Source organism: Caretta caretta, chromosome 1, assembly GCF_965140235.1.
Source record: "Caretta caretta isolate rCarCar2 chromosome 1, rCarCar1.hap1, whole genome shotgun sequence".
In the NCBI taxonomy this organism is placed as follows: Eukaryota; Metazoa; Chordata; order Testudines; family Cheloniidae; genus Caretta; species Caretta caretta.
Genome location: NC_134206.1, coordinates 149,608,390 through 149,626,800, shown reverse-complemented (window position 1 = coordinate 149,626,800; position 18,411 = coordinate 149,608,390). Strand labels below are relative to the sequence as shown.

The 18,411-nt window shown below is 37.1% G+C and overlaps 1 protein-coding gene across 11 annotated transcripts in view; it reads left to right on the top strand.

The window, feature by feature from the left end:
* DMD (dystrophin) overlaps positions 1-18,411 on the top strand; it is a 2,122,534-nt gene that overhangs the window by 1,049,751 nt on the left and 1,054,372 nt on the right. For all 11 annotated transcript variants that reach the window (XM_075132091.1, XM_048863664.2, XM_048863629.2 and 8 more), the window contains one exon: positions 17,090-17,284. In XM_075132091.1, coding sequence (XP_074988192.1) covers positions 17,090-17,284 — 195 coding nt within the window. The remainder of the gene's footprint in view (positions 1-17,089; positions 17,285-18,411) is intronic.

The window sequence follows — 18,411 nt, the reverse complement described above, 5'->3', positions numbered from 1 at the left end:
AAAACCCATAATTTTGTGCAACTGTGAAAATGTAAATATATAAAAAATTAAAAATGCTTTAAGATGAATATTGATATTATTTGTTGAAAATACATTAAAAAAATGAATTCTGCTAAGCCTAAATGTAGCTATAAGGTAGAAAGTAAGGGGAAAAAGGAATACAACAGTATCCCCTCTCGTTAACAAAAAAGAGTTTCAAATAAATCCATTGAATATTTTCTTTACTCCCATTTTGACAATTTACATAGAAATACATGTCCAGTACATTAAGCAGAATCATGTCTGAGAGCAAATGGCAACTATGGAAAGCTCATCTTGGGAGAGGATGGTAACTTGGATATGTTGAAAATGCATATTAAAGATGATGAAACAGGCACATCAGGAATAAAATTGCACAGGACTTGAAACCACCTTGAGTGGGAGATAACAGAATAGTAAAAAGATGTGTCCTCTTTTCCTCTCACCCCAGTGGTGGCACATATGTAATGAAATAAACACAGTAGGCTAAATTTTATGCTTGGATGTTTCTAGGCAAACCCCACATAGAGAAAACATGTCTCAGGACAAAATTTAGCCCCTTATTTCTGTGTTCAACATTCATTATCATCTTGCTAAAAAAAATCACTTGGAAATCAATTGGTAGCCAGTGCAGCACATGAAGTGCAAGTGATTTACTGAATAACTGAAAATGGAGATTTTATGTCGAGTATCCACAAATTCCAATGAAGTCAATGGGAGCTGCAGATGCTTTAAGACCTTTGAAAATCAGGCTCTCTGTATATAATTTGATATTAATGATATTATATCAATGTAAATAATACTCATCAAAAGAAGTGGTATTCTTATATTCCTTTTTTTACCCCCATAAATACTACTACATGATGATAATAATTTAAACCTGGGGAGTATATTTCTCGGTTACTATTACACTTAAGTGTCTAAAGTCACTCAGCCTTTGGATTCATGCTAAAACTAGCAGATATGCACTAGTTGTCATATTTCTTTGCTTAATTATTCTTGTGTGCCAACAAAAGCAAGATTCTTAAGGCAGCTTCTAAAGTCTAAATTCTACTCTCTGAGGTACTTGCAAAAATTTCCCATGCAAGTTATTTTTTGGCAGAATTTAGCCCTAATATATATTCAACAATTCATATCGCTTGCTATTTGTGTTTTACTTGCTCTTCTAGAAAATTTCTCCCACAGAACAGTAATTCTGAAGTAATTTTGTTAGAGTTTATTAAAATTATTTTAAAACGTTTTGACAGCTACACTTGACATCTTCTCATCTGAATATTAGCAGTATGTTATTAACTAAGCCTAAAAAATGGATGTCTGTAAATCTTCAGATTTATGTGGGAATGTGAGAGTTCTCTTTATTATATATACATGAATCACATACACAAAACTAGAAATAGCAAAATAAATTGCACTGTGTTTATGAAATACACATTAATTCCTTTTTACAAAAGGTAACAATCACATTCAGTATAGTCCAAAAGTAAAGTTTCTAGTTAGTTTTGCATACAACAGTTTGTCCTAAAGTTGCAAAACAATAATTTTCTTCTAATTGAATGAGCCTTAAAAACACTAACTAGAAGTGACAGTTGCATTTTTATTTAATACATTGAATTACCATGTTTTTTCACGTCCTCCAATATGCTTTCTGCTGTTGAATACTTTTTCTTGTTCTTGTTAGATAATAGCGGTTGACTATGTCTTTACAAATCTGTAGATTTTTACTCTTAAAATACTTTCTTGCACAATTCATGAAAATTTTATACTTCTATATGATTTTTTAAAATTTTGTCTCTTTACATCATTTGGGACTATTTACTTTCATTATTATGTTGTGTATTTGGTGTCATTTTAACTAATATGACTAAGTCTGAGTTTATTGCTATGTACACATAGTTGTCCAAAACAGAACTGATATGGTGACTGGAATTCTCTATCCAACCACACCAGAGAAGGAAGAGGCAACTCAATCTTCCCCTTTAACAGCTTGTGTCCCCTAAATCCAGTCTTGATAGTAAATTTTCAGTCATGATTGAGGTCATTTGAGAAAGACTTTTTTATTTTTTATAACCAGAGGTGACATGCCTAATTTTGATTAGCAAAAGTGAGAGTTTCACAATTCCATCAAGAGGGAAAGGCTATTTATGAATGGGAAAGAAATTACTGGATAGTTTTAAATTGGTATCTACAAGGTTTATTGATCCTGTAATGCACTGAATTTATTAAAAAGTCCCAAAGTATGGACTAAACACCTCTATCACTGATGAGTTGTATTGGGCAGTGCTATCTTTGCATTACATAAATAACTTTTTTCCCTATCAATATTAAAAAAAATTGAGACTTGCTTAGTCTCTTTTGAAATCATATAGTTAATTACAAGTCTAAAGGTAACTTTGCAATATTTTGTTATATTGGAATGCTGTATTATACTGAAGCATCTTATATCTTCTTCAATACTTTATGAAATTCTTATTACTGGATTTCAATCTTCATTGTTTTGAAAGAACACACATGTGCCTTGTGTAATGAACATTGAATACAACTGTTTCCAGAAAGAAATGTCTTGATTTGAAACTAGAATACAAACAATGGATTCTCCTGAGCTTAAACTCTTAAATGTACAATCTTCCATGTTTTGTTTTGTTAGTACTGAGGAGAGAATAATCTGTGTGTTTGCACTTAAACTGATGGGTATGGGTTCAGTCAAAAATTGGGGGTGAAGAGGGGGAGAATAAACTGATAACCTGATTTTCCATCTCTTGAAAGATGATACATATCATCATTAGAGTTATGTGCTTTGTAGTATTTCACTCACTTAGTTTCAGGGTATTATATTATATATCAATGGTCAGCAGAAGTCGGATAGATGTTGTCAAATAGTTAAGGCTGTTAATATGCATTACCTTATTTTTTACAGAATAAGAAATAGAAATGGCCTGTTATTGCAGGTTAGTTTGTGTACCCACTTCATAGTCAAGTCTGTTCCCTACAATGCAATATTCAATTTTGTTTTGAGGGGGATATTCTATTGTCACCAAGAAAAATTAAAATAACCAACTTACTTTCATGGGGTACAAGCAATATTTGAGGTACTCTTCAGCTTCTTAACCATCTAACCGCTCTCAGAACTGTGCATATGCATGACTGACATACTCTATAATGTTGTTACACAAACAAGAAAATAAGCAAAGTTAAATCATAGCGGTTTCATTAGTAATAAAAGGTGGAATCCTGGCCCTGTTGAAGTCACATAGAAGTTTTACCATTGACTTCAAAGAGGTCAGGATTTCACCTATACAGGAGAAAAATCAATTTTCATCTAATGATAAAAGACCAAATTGCAAGAGCCAGACTTTTTATTTTCAAACTATTACACTTACATGGTATAAACAAGGAAGAGTGAGAGAACTAACATCAAAAACAATATTGGGTCTGCTTAAGGTAAGTGTGCAAAATAAACATTTTGATCTTGCCAAAATCAATTATATGCTGATCATTTATGGGTATTATCTGCAACATTACAATCAATGCCAATACTCTCAACCTGTCAAGACTGCTTTAGGTCAACCTTACTCAGGATTGAGCAACTCAGTGCACCATCCATTTATCCAGGCCAAAATGGGTCTGATGCATATTTTAGTACGATAGAATCAGTGCCAAGATTTATCTGAAATCGGTAGAAAAAAATATAAATACATTGGGACAAATGAGTTAATTTTCCAAGTGAGACATGACTCTGCCTTAGGTTCTGTAAATCACTGTATAAATGCCTAATATTATTCTTTACTCCAAAAGAAAAGAGAATGTTGTGTGAGAGGAAGTGTGATCAACCTCAGAGTGTAGATTAGGGGAAGTGCTCACATTAGGTGATCAAGATCACACACAAAATTTCACTAAAAGGCATAAATATAGTCTGTAAAAGAATGTTCTGAAATTCTGCTAACTTTTCCAGAGGTAGGTCTCTTGGTTTTATTCCATAAAATCTAAGACTCACTAAATGTTTAACACATTTGCTATTGATCTAGTACAGACACGTGGATGAATTTTAAGTGGCAGGCTGCAACTTTTTATTAAATGTAAATACACGGGAGGGGCACTACCTGCCATCAATCCTACTTTCCTATACCAAGCATTTAAATGGTCCCAGTGCGGGGGTTACAGAGCTCCTACCATAAAACCTGTAAATTGGGGTAGGTTCCTCTCAGCCTATAGTCAGAACTCAGCTCCCTGTGAGTCCTAGCACTCTCCCCTCAAATTAGGGGGACAGAAGGTACAGCAGGGTGGGGACTTGAGCCCACAAGGGCCATGGGGTCTGACCTTAGCCATTGAAGGCCACAAGGTCTCACCCTATGCCATAAGCCCTAGGCCCATCACTAAACTCCCATGTCTATTATCTCTGTGAACTGTTCATTTTATCCTTTTAACCACACTGGAAACCAGCTGCAGGTTGTTACAAATTACCAACTCAACCAAGTTCCTCAGTTAGATACTAAGTGCATTCCCACTTAGCCCACTGTGGCTCAAAGATGATGCAAAGGTGAAAAAACTCCTTTGCTAATTGGCCCCATGGGAGAAAACATTCCTTCCTGACCAGCTGGACCCATAGCATCTGCCAGCCAGATCCCATTTTTTATTTCAGGATGGTAGCATTGTATTAATTTAGAGATAATAAAAAGTTAAAGTTACTAACGCAACTTAGAGTATATCTACACTGCAATTAAACAACCATGACTGGTCTGTGTGAGCTGACTTAGGCTAAGGGGCTGTTTAATTGCAGTGTAGGCTTTCGGTCTTGAGCTCTGGTCCATTAGTCCAAGCCCCACAAGCCCAAGTCTGCCAGCCATGGGTTTTTAATTGCAATGTAGACATAACTTTAGTGACTGTTTCACATTAAATGGTGTTATACAAGATTTGGGGTTTATTATTTTGAGAGTTTAGCTTTTTTAGTTTTACAGTAAAACACTTATTTTTTTAACTTTTGATTAAAGCTATAGAAAAGAAAGAAAAACAACTAAAATCTTTAAAAAAAGAAAAGGAGTACTTGTGGCACCTTAGAGACTAACAAATTTATTTGAGCATAAGCTTTTGTGAGCTACTGCTCACTTCATCGGATGCTTATGCTCAAAAGATTTGTTAGTCTCTAAGGTGCCACAAGTACTCCTTTTCTTTTTGCTAATACAGACTAACACGGCTGCTACTCTTAAACTAAAATCTTTGAGATTTAAAATATCAAGTAAGGCTTTTATTTCAATAACATTTTGTGTAGTTTTTTAAAGCTGGAGAGTTTTTAGAAGGAAAGTAAGTTTTGCTGGACAGTTTTTAGATGGTATTAAAGATGGTAATTTTTTTTTTTGAGGTAGGGAGAAAAAAAGTTAGTTGAAATGGGTTGGAGCTGGTTTTGCTGCTTGAAAAGTTTGATTTTGTTTTATAAAAGACAAAACAAGAGGAACACACAAAGAAGGGGAGAGAAAAGAAAGCAAAGAGAGAAAATGCAGCTTCTGTCTTTGGGGTTGACGTTTACTTGCAACCTTACTACTGTAAAAACAGGCCCAGCCCATGTCTTGGTAGCTACTCTGAGGCTTGGCAAACTCCTACCAACATTGGGCTCGTTTTTAGGGCATTGTTTTTAGTTGCCTCTCTGGTCACAGGCTTACAGCAGTGTTGCAAAATATGCAGTTTTGGTCAGCTAAGCCAGCCTCTTGCTAGACAGAAAGAAAAAAGAAAAAGATAGGAAAGAGAAGAAATATGGTAGGAAATTAAATTACATGGGGGTCGTAGAGAGCAAAGAAAGAGAGACAAAGTCTCACATCCAAGGTGGCAGTCACATTTTAGTCGGTGGAGGTGATGATGCCATCTGGATACCTTTCTTTTTGGCCTGGTCTGGTCAGAACATCTCTCAGGATTAGAATGGGGAGGGTGTGGGGTCCCAGAATATGGTAGGGATTGCAGCCCTTATGGTGAATGTATTTTTCATCTGAAGTTGTGTTTTTTATTAAAGGGACTCCAAAAGGAAGTAATGGGTAGACTAATCCATCCTTTCATTATTTTATTTAGGCTTAGTATTGGACATATTTTGGTCTGTTAATTTTTTGTTTTACACTGTTTTGTTTACCAGGAATGATCTTAACACCGTCCTTGAATCATATTAATAGACCTTTTTGTTTAGACTAATTCAGTCTTTCTGTCTCCTTTCATACCTTTACTCATTGACATTTTATTGTTATAGGTTATCACGACATTTTATGAACTTTCGCTCACTTCTTACAACTGAGCTCACAACAGAGGTACCTTTGTAGGCCTCATAGGGTAGGGGGTGCTGAAATGGAGTCAAAAGAGGCACTGCATTACCTGTGTCCCTGTTAAATCCTGAGATTTGAGGAATGCACCACTCTTCTCTCACCCCCCTCCCCACCAACTGGCCAATGGGCTCAGAGACCTCAAGGTGAGGGGAGGAGCTACCTTCTGTTTCTCAGCAAGTGTGTGTCTCCATCACTGCTGGGGCTGTCCCCCTTGGCCATTTGCCCCAGCAAGTTCCCCACCCGTTGAGGCAGGTGGGTGTGGTATATTCTCAAAAGCCTTTGTTTTATAGTGCAAAAGGTCGTTCGAGACAAATCAATTATGTCATCTCCAGATAAATAACTTTTTAAAACTCAATACCTGCTCCACAATTGTATCAAGTGAAAATTTTGATGCTCAGATTTGCTGCCTTATTGCTTCAGTTCAGGATTCTCCTGCCATCCTCTTCCAGAGTGTAAGGGACTGATTCAATTTACGCCAGAGACAGAGCCACCCCAGGAGCCTTAGGTCAAGGGAACAAAAACCGATGCTTCTTCCCTCTCCTGCCACTCCTTGGGTCCTTTGCTAAGTCTGAGAATATACATTTTCTGTATTTTCCTTTCTCACTAATTCATTACCAATATATTTGTATGTGAATAGATTTTTTTCCTCCTAATTAGTCTTCTTTTCCCTAATTTACTATGTCATAATGTGGCATCCTAATGATTTCTGTGATAAGGGTTTGTAATGTTCCAGACAGTGGATTGTGAAATGAAGCAAGAAGAGGAAGGTGCTTTCAGAGATGAAGATGGTTTAGTTACCTGAACTAGTAGAGGGAGAACAATTTCACATCCTGAGAGTGTCTGGACTCGTTTCTTGAAGTACTAGAGTCAGCTTTGGCATAATTCCAACAGTGAATGAGAGATGGATGGAAGCCAAACCCTGACATAGTTCTGTATGATGGACTCTGTAAATCCAGCACAGCAATGAATGAAAGGATTACTTGAAGGAGTAACAATGGGAAGAAAATGCAAGAGAGTAAAAAGGAATTTGGTAACATTTTTTTAAAATTGCTAGAATGAGGCAGTGGTTCTTTCAGAGCAAGACACTGAACATTAAATATTGTGGCCAAATTGAGATGATTTTATCTACCCTTGTTTTCGCTATACTGCGCTCTTCTTTTTCCCTGATAACTACTGGACTAACATATCTCAGCTTTCACAGATGAAGTTAGTATATTTGCATTATTTTTTGAAACAAGGCACATGTTTTCCTCCTTTGAACAGGTTGAATTTCATCATTAAGGCACTTAATGCACAATTGGACGTTGATCTGGTGCAGTGTAATGTAACATTAATGTTGGGGGCTAGGTCATTCAGTAGATAAGTGCATTTTCTTTTTACTTCTGAAGACTTGGTTTATGTCAAAGGCATTAATAAATTTTGATAGTCTCATTTGTGTGCCTTCCAAGCCCAACACACAATTGGGCATGATTGGCTATCCAGAGATGATAATAAGGGGAATAGCGGGAATGTTGAAAGTCAGGATTAAGATTCAGCATCTTTTTGCCCTATTTCTGACTCTAGCTGGCTTTGTTGGACTGTTACCTGTATAGACACTATTTTTTTCTTAAAGGAAAAGATTAATCTAACCTATATTTATCCTGTTGGTCCTTAGTAACTATAAAACCCACAGCATAGAATAACTCATTATCCGGTTCAATGTTGAAAATGAATCATCATAACTTTTGTCTGCATCCTTCTCTTTTGGACAATGATGAAGAAAAAATTGATGCAATTACAAGGAAGAAAAATATGATTTGATTTTTTTTGAGTGGAATAAATGTGTTCATCCTAATTCATTGCTTCGTGGAAAGCAGCTGACACAGGTACCTTTCAAATCCACACAGAGTGCTAATAGAATATGGCATGACCATCAGAATCTGCTGATAGGTGGCACAGAACTTGAACCTGAATGGATACGGCACATACCCACATATGTGGAGAGAAACTCTACATTTCAATCAGGGTGTGAAAGTCACAGACAAGTCACCAGGAGGAAGCTCACACCCTTCTGTGCCTACTAGTACATTGCTTGGGTGGAGGCTGTTGAACAGTGAATAAATCAAATTCTGCATTTTTAATAATTCTCTTTACTGTTAATAATACCCCGAATATTTCTTTAAAAGGATACACATTTAAACGTATAGTTTTACTGTGACTAGCATAATTCATCTAATCTATACAGATAATTATAATGAAAATCATTAGTGAGCTTGTAGCATCAGATAAAAAAGTAGAATTAATGAAGAAATAGAAGTAATATCAGTGCTTACTGATAGGACATTTGTTTTCTCGAGACGAAATTCATTCCCATTTTTCAGGGCTGGAGTGGGTTTTAGGTGGTGCATTGACATTATGTTGCCTCTCTGTACATGGGGTGAATTTAATCTTAAGTGGTTATGTGACGAAAAGAATTAGATCCAACTTTGAAAAAGCCTCACTTCTTACATAAAATATTGGTGTAATTTGTATAAAGTATGCATCTTTCTTTCAGGGCATATACTGTTTTTATGTGATGGAGTTCTTCACAAGTGTCGTAGCTGTGCATAATGAATGAAAATAAAACAGCTACACTACATTTTCAAGATGTTAATTACATTTTATTTATTAAAAAAAAAAAAGGAGTACTTGTGGCACCTTAGAGACTAACCAATTTATTTGAGCATGAGCTTTCGTGAGCTACAGCTCACTTCATCAGAAGCTCACGAAAGCTCATGCTCAAATAAATTGGTTAGTCTCTAAGGTGCCACAAGTACTCCTTTTCTTTTTGCGAATACAGACTAACACGGCTGTTCCTCTGAAACCTGTCATTTTATTTATTGTGTAAGCTTAGGGTGGTATTTTAATGCTGTCTAAGAGGAACACCACATCTTAAAGAAGGCCCTGATTCCTTTCTCAGGATATTACATCAGTGTAACTATTTCATTGGATTCAGAGGAACAGCCGTGTTAGTCTAGCTGACAAAGGAGGTGCTGTTGTCATCATGAATAGGTCAGAATATGAACAAGAGGCTGCTCGGCAGCTCTCCCCACACCACTTTCTACAAGCCATTACCCTATGATCCCACTGAGAGTTACCAAAAGCAACTACAGCTTTTGCGCAAGAAACTTCCTGAAAAAGCACAAGATCAAATCCACACAGACACACCCCTGGAACTCCGACCTGGGATATTCTATCTACTACCTGAGATCCATAAACCTGGAAATCCTGGGCGCCCCATCATCTCAGGCATTGGCACCCTGACAGCAGGATTGTCTGGCTATGTAGACTCCCTCCTCAGGCCCTACACTACCAGCACTCCCAGCTACCTTTGAGACACCACTGACTTCCTGAGGAAACTACAATCCATCGGTGATCTTCCTGATAACACCATCCTGGCCACTATGGATGTAGAAGCCCTTTACACCAACATTCCACACAAAGATGGACTACAAGCCGTCAAGAACACTATCCCCGATAATGTCACGGCTAACCTGGTGGCTGAACTTTGTGACTTTGTCCTTACCCATAACTATTTTACATTTGGGGACAATGTATACCTTCAGATCAGCGGCACTGCTATGGGTACCCACATGGTCCCACAGTATGCCAACATTTTTATGGCTGATTTAGAACAACGCTTCCTCAGCTCTCGTCCCCTAACGCCCCTACTCTACTTGCACTATATTGATGATATCTTCATCATCTGGACCCATGGAAAAGAAGCCCTTGAGGAATTCCACCATGATTTCAACAATTTCCATCCCACCATCAACCTCAGCCTGGTCCAGTCCACACAAGAGATCCACTTCCTGGACACTACAGTGCTAATAAACAATGGTGACATAAACACCACCCTATACCGGAAACCTACTTACTGCTATTCCTACCTACATGCCTCCAGCTTTCACCCTGACCACACCACACGATCCATCGTCTACAGCCAAGCTCTGCGATACAACCGCATTTGCTCCAACCCCTCAGACAGAGACAAACACTTACAAGATCTCTATCAAGCATTCTTACAACTACAATACACACCTGCTGCTGAAGTGAAGAAACAGATTGACAGAGCCAGAAGAGTTCCCAGAAGTCACCTACTACAGGACAGGCCTAACAAAGAAAATAACAGAACGCCACTAGCGGTCACCTTCAGCCCCCAACTAAAACCCCTCCAACGCCTTATTAAGGATCTACAACCTATCCTAAAGGATGACCCAATACTCTCACAAATCTTGGGAGACAGGCCAGTCCTTGCCTACAGACAGCCCCGCAACCTGAAGCAAATACTCACCAACAACCACATACCACACAACAGAACCACTAACCCAGGAACTTATCCTTGCAACAAAGCCCGTTGCCAACTGTGTCCACATATCTGTTCAGGGGACACCATCACAGGGCCTAATAACATCAGCCACACTATCAGAGGCTCGTTCACCTGCACATCCACCAATGTGATATATGCCATCATGTGCCAGCAATGCCCCTCTGCCATGTACATTGGTCAAACTGGATAGTCTCTACGTAAAAGAATAAATGGACACAAATCAGATGTCAAGAATTAACACATTCATAAACCAGTCGGAGAACACTACAATCTCTCTGGTCACGCAATTACAGACATGAAGGTCGCTATCTTAAAACAAAAAAACTTCAAATCTAGACTCCAGTGAGAAACTGCTGAATTGGAATTCATTTGCAAATTAGATACTATTCATTTAGGCTTAAATAGAGACTGGGAGTGGCTAAGTCATTATGCAAGGTAGCCTATTTCTCCTTGTTTTTTCCTCCCCCCCCTCCCCCCAGACGTTCTGGTTAAACTTGGATTTATGCTGGAAATGGCCCACCTTGATTATCATACACATTGTAAGGAGAGTGGTCAGTTTGGATGAGCTATTACCAGCAGGAGAGTGAGTTTGTGTGTGTGTGTGTGGGGGGGGGTTTGAGAAAACCTGGATTTGTGCTGGAAATGGCCCACCTTGATTTTCATGCACATTGTAAGGAGAGTGATCACTTTAGATAAGCTATTACCAGCAGGAGAGTGGGGTGGGAGGAGGTATTGTTTCATGGTCTCTGTGTATATAATGTCTTCTGCAGTTTCCACAGTATGCATCCGATGAAGTGAGCTGTAGCTCACGAAAGCTTATGCTCAAATAAATTGGTTAGTCTCTAAGGTGCCACAAGTACTCCTTTTCTTATTTCATTGGAGTTATTCCAGATTTACACTAGTTTAAGTGTAATGAGATTCAAGTGCTAAAATCTGAAAGCAAAGTGAATTTAGAAATTGTGTTAAAGATTAAAGACATTTTCTAAATTTCTAATCCTGCAGTGTGGGGATTTGAAATCTATCTACACCTTTTTATGGTGCCTTTTTTATGCACTGATAGCCTACTCATGATTGATCGAGGTCATTCAATCTCATGGTGACAAATTCCATATCCGCAGTATGATTTTGATGTGTTTTTGTAAATATTTACCTGAAATATATATACATTTACAGAGAGTACATAATGACCATGCTGAAGATGTGGAAATTGTCTGCCTGAAGGTGCACTGACCTCACCGCTCATAGTTGGCATAGCAAGCAGTTAAGAGAACCTCTGTTGAGTGTAAACAAATTCTGTACATCCTTAAGTCTAGATGTCTCTGATGTTAATGGCAATAATGCATTCTCTTTACCTCCTTTTTTATTTTCTTTTTTTTGTGTGTGTGTCTCATGATATCTTCTTGGTAGGCACTGGTTAGTGAATCTCACATTTTTCGGAGGTTTGTTTCAGATGAGCATCCAAATGTTCAGACACTTATTTATCTAACCTTATCTGAAGCTTTGAGGCCGATGTCTTTTGACTGTCTGGAAGTTCCTGGCTCTCTTTACTGACCACCAGCATAAACCCAAACTATCCATGTGAGATTATCCTTCCCTCCCTCCCGCCCCCCAGCTCTGCCTTCAGCTGCAGTTAAAGGGTTTTTCCCCATTGCTTTGTCCATTCATCAGATCATTTTTCTGGAGGAAGTTAGGACTCTCCTCCCAACTCCTTTCCCCTCTATTCATTGGAATGCTACCATGAGCTGTTTCAGAACCCAGCATTGCCAAAAGCTTCCCTGCTTTGTATTCTGGTGCTTTAGTCCCCACAGTGCATTGTGTCTTCCAGAAGTATTAATTAAAAATTTTCAGAGCACAGCAGTGAGGATTCTACTAATGCCAGGCCCTCCACTGTAGATCAACCAAAAGTAAGAAGTGTGTTGTGGTGTGACAAGAGAGTGGAGACTGGTGGGTAGTGAATGACTGCAATAGCAATGATTTTGAGTCTCTTCCTGTCATATCAAGAACAGGGAAGAAGACTGGTGGGGTGAGGTGGATGGAATATCATCGTAGATTGACTTTTTTTAGGAAGCTTGAAAAAAAAATAAATATGAATTAGTATTAGTATTAGTAAAGCTTTTTAACGAATCAGCTCATCCAACAATCAGATTTATGCCTTCTGCTTTTTGTGGCTTCACTGTGCTGACACAATATAGGACAATTTACAATGATCTCCATTTAAAGGTCAACATGAACAAATAGTGGTAGTTGAGATGCTTCCCCCTATTCTAAATAAATAGGAAATAATTTGAGATATTACTGTTTGGTAACTATTAGAAAATGTTGACTTTTTAAGCCAAAACCAGTATTATTCCAGATTTTATTTTTTATTTTATTGATTCATTTATGTCTTACTTACTGTGCTTACTAAGAGGTATTTCTATGGATGTTTTCTGTCCCCTTGGCATTGAAGGGGGAAGGAATAAATTTTCAAAACACCAGACACAATATTCATTAGGTAATGCAGAAAACATGTCTATGGAAAGATACCTTTACTTATTTGGGGAAATCAGTATAACTGATGCAATGATAATATAAGGTGAGAAGGAATGAGTGCAATGTTAATCATTAACAAAAGCAAGTTGATTATCAAAAGATTAGAAAGGATTTGTACATATCAACGTAAAGAGGGATGTAATAATTGAAGCCAGAGTAAATTAAATACAAAGGGAAAGATTTATTGTAATTTCAATAAGAATGCATATGTTTTATATAGAGAAGGGGAAATGAAGCATCTGTGCTACTGGTTTCCCAGCATCTTTTATAAATAGTTGAATAGCTTTTGCATGTTTTAGTTTGAGCATTTTAAAATTAATTGTTTACTATATTTTGTCAGCTTGTCTGGTTGCAAAGGGGGGTTATATTTATTTAGAAACTTCCCTACAAGTTTAGTAAAGCCTTTATCTTCAGTTACTTGTAAATTTTGTATCCTTATTGATTTTCTTGTTGCTAATGAAATACTTTGGCATTAACCAATTACATAAATATTATTGCTGCCTTTATTCTGGCAAACTCACAAATTCGGAAGCGAAATTCAACCCAGAATCTCTTCAGTGTTTTATCCAAAGATAATAGATTTCCCCATCTTTTTTCTTTAAAAGGTCTCCAAAAGCAGATGAAAGAAGGTAGTTACACTTCTTTAAAACAATATTTAAAAAATATAGTCAAACTTGAGGGAAGAGATTTGACAGACCTCTGCTTAAAGGTTTATTTTTTTAACTGTCTTATTATTTAGCCCTGCTCATACAGAACAATGATATTAACACTGGCAGGCACAAGTTCCTTGTTTACAGTAAAGCTCCCCTGATTGCTACCACCTGTGAAGCTGAACCATGGTTATCCAGCAATGAGAAACTTTAAGCTCAGTGTACACAAGATCCTGAATGAGTGGGTGCATAATTTTCACTAACATTGATAGATGCTATATGTTATATGCACTTTGAGAGAAGAATAAACTACATAGACCATTCAGTGATTTAGGATAGTTGTTGAGACCGCTTCCTGCTGAGATCAACAGAAGTTTTGTCACTGACTTCAGATACTGCTTAATTTCACTTGGGCACAGTCTGACTAAGAGGCTTTACTGTTTATAGCAGCAGTGTTTTGGTGTTTTTTTAAAACATTTTGGCTAGTTCTGTAAATACAAGGTATCTGTGAGATGATCATGCATCAGAGTTCAGCATAATTTTTTATTTCAGGAGTTCAGGAGAACTGAGGGATTGTTTTAATATCCACTCACAAAACGTGGTTATTGGCCACTCTTGGGTGGCAAAACTACCAGGGGTTCTGCAGGTTATCACAAGAAGTGCCAACCAAAACTTTATGCTATGCCACACCATTATATAGTCTATCTAGTTTCTTTTTATTCTACCCATCTCCTTAGTTTTTATACTGCCGTATTATACCAGAGTTTTTGGGCCCCTGTAATGCTGCATAATCTGATTGTTTAAAATAAAATTGGCAATATTTTTTTTTATCTATGAGCCTATAAATCCATGCGCCCTTAAAGCCCAATCTTATATTATACTGAGCAATTCATTGTGTGTTGAGAGTCCTTGACATGTTGTAAGATCAGACTCTTAATAACCAGGAGTACACATGGACTATCTTCTGAGTCAAAGGAGAAAAATATAACTCTTGCATTTAAAATATCTCAAAAGTTAATCTAAAATAATATTTGTTTTACTCTAGCATAGTTATGGTCAGGAGTCAATTGTACTAAGTGCTATACAATCACAGACCAAGAAGTTTTGCTATACATGAAAATGTCACTGTCTTAATGTCTCAGGACCTTAAAGGACGGGAAGCAAGCACAGTGTCTCGCAGCAGAACCTGGAAACTCATTTCTAGTTGTACATTAAAAATGTCCCATTTCTAGCTCTGCAGGGTTACCTGTCCCTGCTATAGGCCATAATAGTCTTTTACACACCTCAGCGCAAAGTAAGTTTTTTGGGGGTGGGAGGTTATGGGAGAATTCAATATTTAGGAGGAAAGAAGGAAACACTTTTGTGGAAGTTTGATTTAAATTACTGACAACATTAGTGATGACACAACTGTTTGAAGCTGCACAGTGGTTTCAAATGTTAGAATAAGTCCTTAGAAGCTGGGTTAGTGAGCAGAGTGCAAGTGAACCTGTCAAATGTGCATGATAAATTCAAATTATCTTATGACTCTACAAATTATCTCATGGATATTATTTCCATGTATGTTTGTATCTGTGCATTTAAGAGGATAATTGTGGGACAGGATGAAGTATGAAACTTTCAACACCAGTTCAAGCAATGATGGAAGGTAGTTACCATTTAATGTGTGACATGATTGTGTGGTCTCACTCCCAAGTTCATAATGAACAGCTGTGGGCGTCTCAAAAACCCACCACTACAGCTGCCATCCTGGTACATATGCTTAGTGGAGGCATGTAGACTCAGACCTGACTCATCCCTATACATGGTCCTCACAATTAAAGGATGATACACCTTGGAAAGGCTTGTACTTATATTTGCCATCCTGTGGTTAAATAAATATTTTAGTCTCTCCAAGACTGTTAAACCAGTGTTTTCCATAAATACTGAGCACCTGCTCTAAAACCGACTTAAGTCAATGGAAAGACCAGGACATTTAAACAACTTGGTTTTGATGCAACAGTCTCCAACAGCTATTTGGAAAAACTCTTTGGAAAGACTGTAACAAAAGTATGATGTTGCTGCATTTCTCTTGAGAACACAGATGGATTTCTGTAGGATTTATATTTTGAGAAGAAATTCTGACACCTATGACCATCAAGTCACAAAAATCATGAATGCCTTTTATCGTGAAACTTTCCAGAAAGGTGACCAATGAAATCAGAATTAATAAATAAATAAGCCTTGGTAGGCACATTTCCCTCTGCCTTAAACCCTCAGCCCGTCTCACCTCACTTCTTGTCTGATTTCATGTTCACTGCAAACATCTGATTACTTTAGTTAGGATGTTCTAAAGAATCTAAATCCGTCATCGCTCGAACCCATCACTGGATGTCAGTTTGGCTCCGTATGGTATAAACCAATCTTTTTTTCCTCCTAGCAATAAAATACTTGTCCCCTCACCCCTTTCACTACAGTTGGAATGGGCATGTATTGCATTGGCAGGTTTTTAGATAATATCCATTCAGATGAGAAGAACACCTGTGTGGCCTTAAGAAGAGTATTGCTGGGATTTCTTTAGGCATGTGAAAGGGTTAATGGAAGTTTTGATCAAGACATTTCAAGTATCTAGTTGTTCCTAGTTTTAAAGAAAGAGATTTTTATTATAGTATTTTATGAACAGAGCTGAACTAGCTTTGCATCTACACATTGTCAGGAAATGGGCCTTTTTTTTCTTTAATATGTAAAAGATAATGTTACACAACTGAGTTTAATAGAAAGCTTGAAGTGATTTAATTTTTGTCTATGCATGCACATAACGGGTATATGAAAGACATACACTTTAGTAGTTCAGATAAATGAAAATGCAAGCTGTAGTACTAGAATCAGAATAGTATTAGAATCATTGTATAGTGTTTAATTACCAGTCCACATTTACTAGATGAAGGAGAGGAGAGGTTTCTGCAGGAAACTATGGGGAAACGTTAGGAATTGCTGATTCAAACAGACAAGTGAGGAGGCATTGTACATAAACTCAAATAATTTTTATCCTGATGATTGGACAGCCTACACTTTATAGAATTATGCTATTTTAATAATACTAATATGTTTCAAATCTCTTTCTGTTTAATCCCATCTCCTTTAGATGTTGTACAGGTGGAATTTATTTTTAATTGCCTCTGGGTTGTGAACTGGAAATTGCATTAAATTATAACTTTGTTTAAATGTTAAGAGACTAAAGGAAGCATTCTGTTGTATATCTATACCAGCAAACTGTTTATGAAGAAACAACAGATGTGGTGACTGAAGGTATGACTGTGGAAACCACATATGTGCCTTCTGCATACCTGGCAGAGATCCTTCGACTCCTGCAAGCCTTGTCTGAAGTGGAAGACCTCCTTAACTCTCCTGATCTGCAGGGCAGGGACTGTGAGGATCTCTTCAAACAAGAAGAGTGTCTGACGGTAAGATGCAAGTCTCCTAATAGGAATATACACATCTTAATTTATAAAATATGGGGACACTGCAAAGTCACTTGTTTTATCTGGCCTTTGAAGAGAGAGGTAGGGAGATTGAGGTATAGGCTACCTGTGTGTGTGTGTGTGATAGATTATATACACACATGAAACAACTAAAACTAAAAGCCTAATAGAATGTGGGTGGGTTTTTTACATTATATTTCATGGCAGATCTCAGAGGCTTATTATATTAGAGGGCTATGTCAGTTGTGTAATTAGATTCATTGGGTAGAAAATATTGTCAATCAAATACTAAATTCTAGGCAAGAAAAAAAATACTTTGCAGGAGAAATTATGAAACCTGGAAAGTCACTGGGCCTGATTTTCCATCACTTACACTAATGTAAATCATGTGTAGTTCCCTTGAATTTGGTGGAGTTACTCCAAGATAATTGGTGTAAGAAGAGAGTCAGATCAGTATCATAAACTGAACTAGATGAATGGTTTGTCAGTTTTTATGTAATAATACTTGTGTCAGAAGGAGCTTTTTTATCACTAAAAATAAGTGCTATATATGATGGTAGCACTTTCAAGTTGTAAAAGAGAATGAACAAAAGACCATATTTTTATCTTTGCATTTAGCATTTTCTGAATAATTCCTTTAGCCCATAAATGGTTAGTTACATGCTCCTTCCACAGGTAGATAAATAGAAAATTGTAAATTTGTTAGCCCTAGGAAATTGGGATGTTCTCAGCCTATTAGCAATTATATTATACCTATATGATAACACATGAATAAAGTAGTGGTGAAAGAGAGAGACAGGATTATTTCTTGTTCAGCAGATCTACATTTCAATAGTCTTGAAAAAGCAGTAGGATATTTCTTAACCCACTTGTAGTTGAGTTTCAACAGATTCAAGTGCTTCTCGGTACTGTATACTGACTTTCCCTAATCAATTTCTGAAGCAGACAACATGCCAAAGTTATTGTCATTCTTTATTTTAAGCAATTGCCCTTGTTAGAATGGTTTGTATATATGCAAAAATGTCATAAAACATGTAAATTAGTGCTAATGAGCTACCACTTGGTCCTTGTTTATACAGTTTCTGTGTTAATGACTAGCTTGGTTGGAG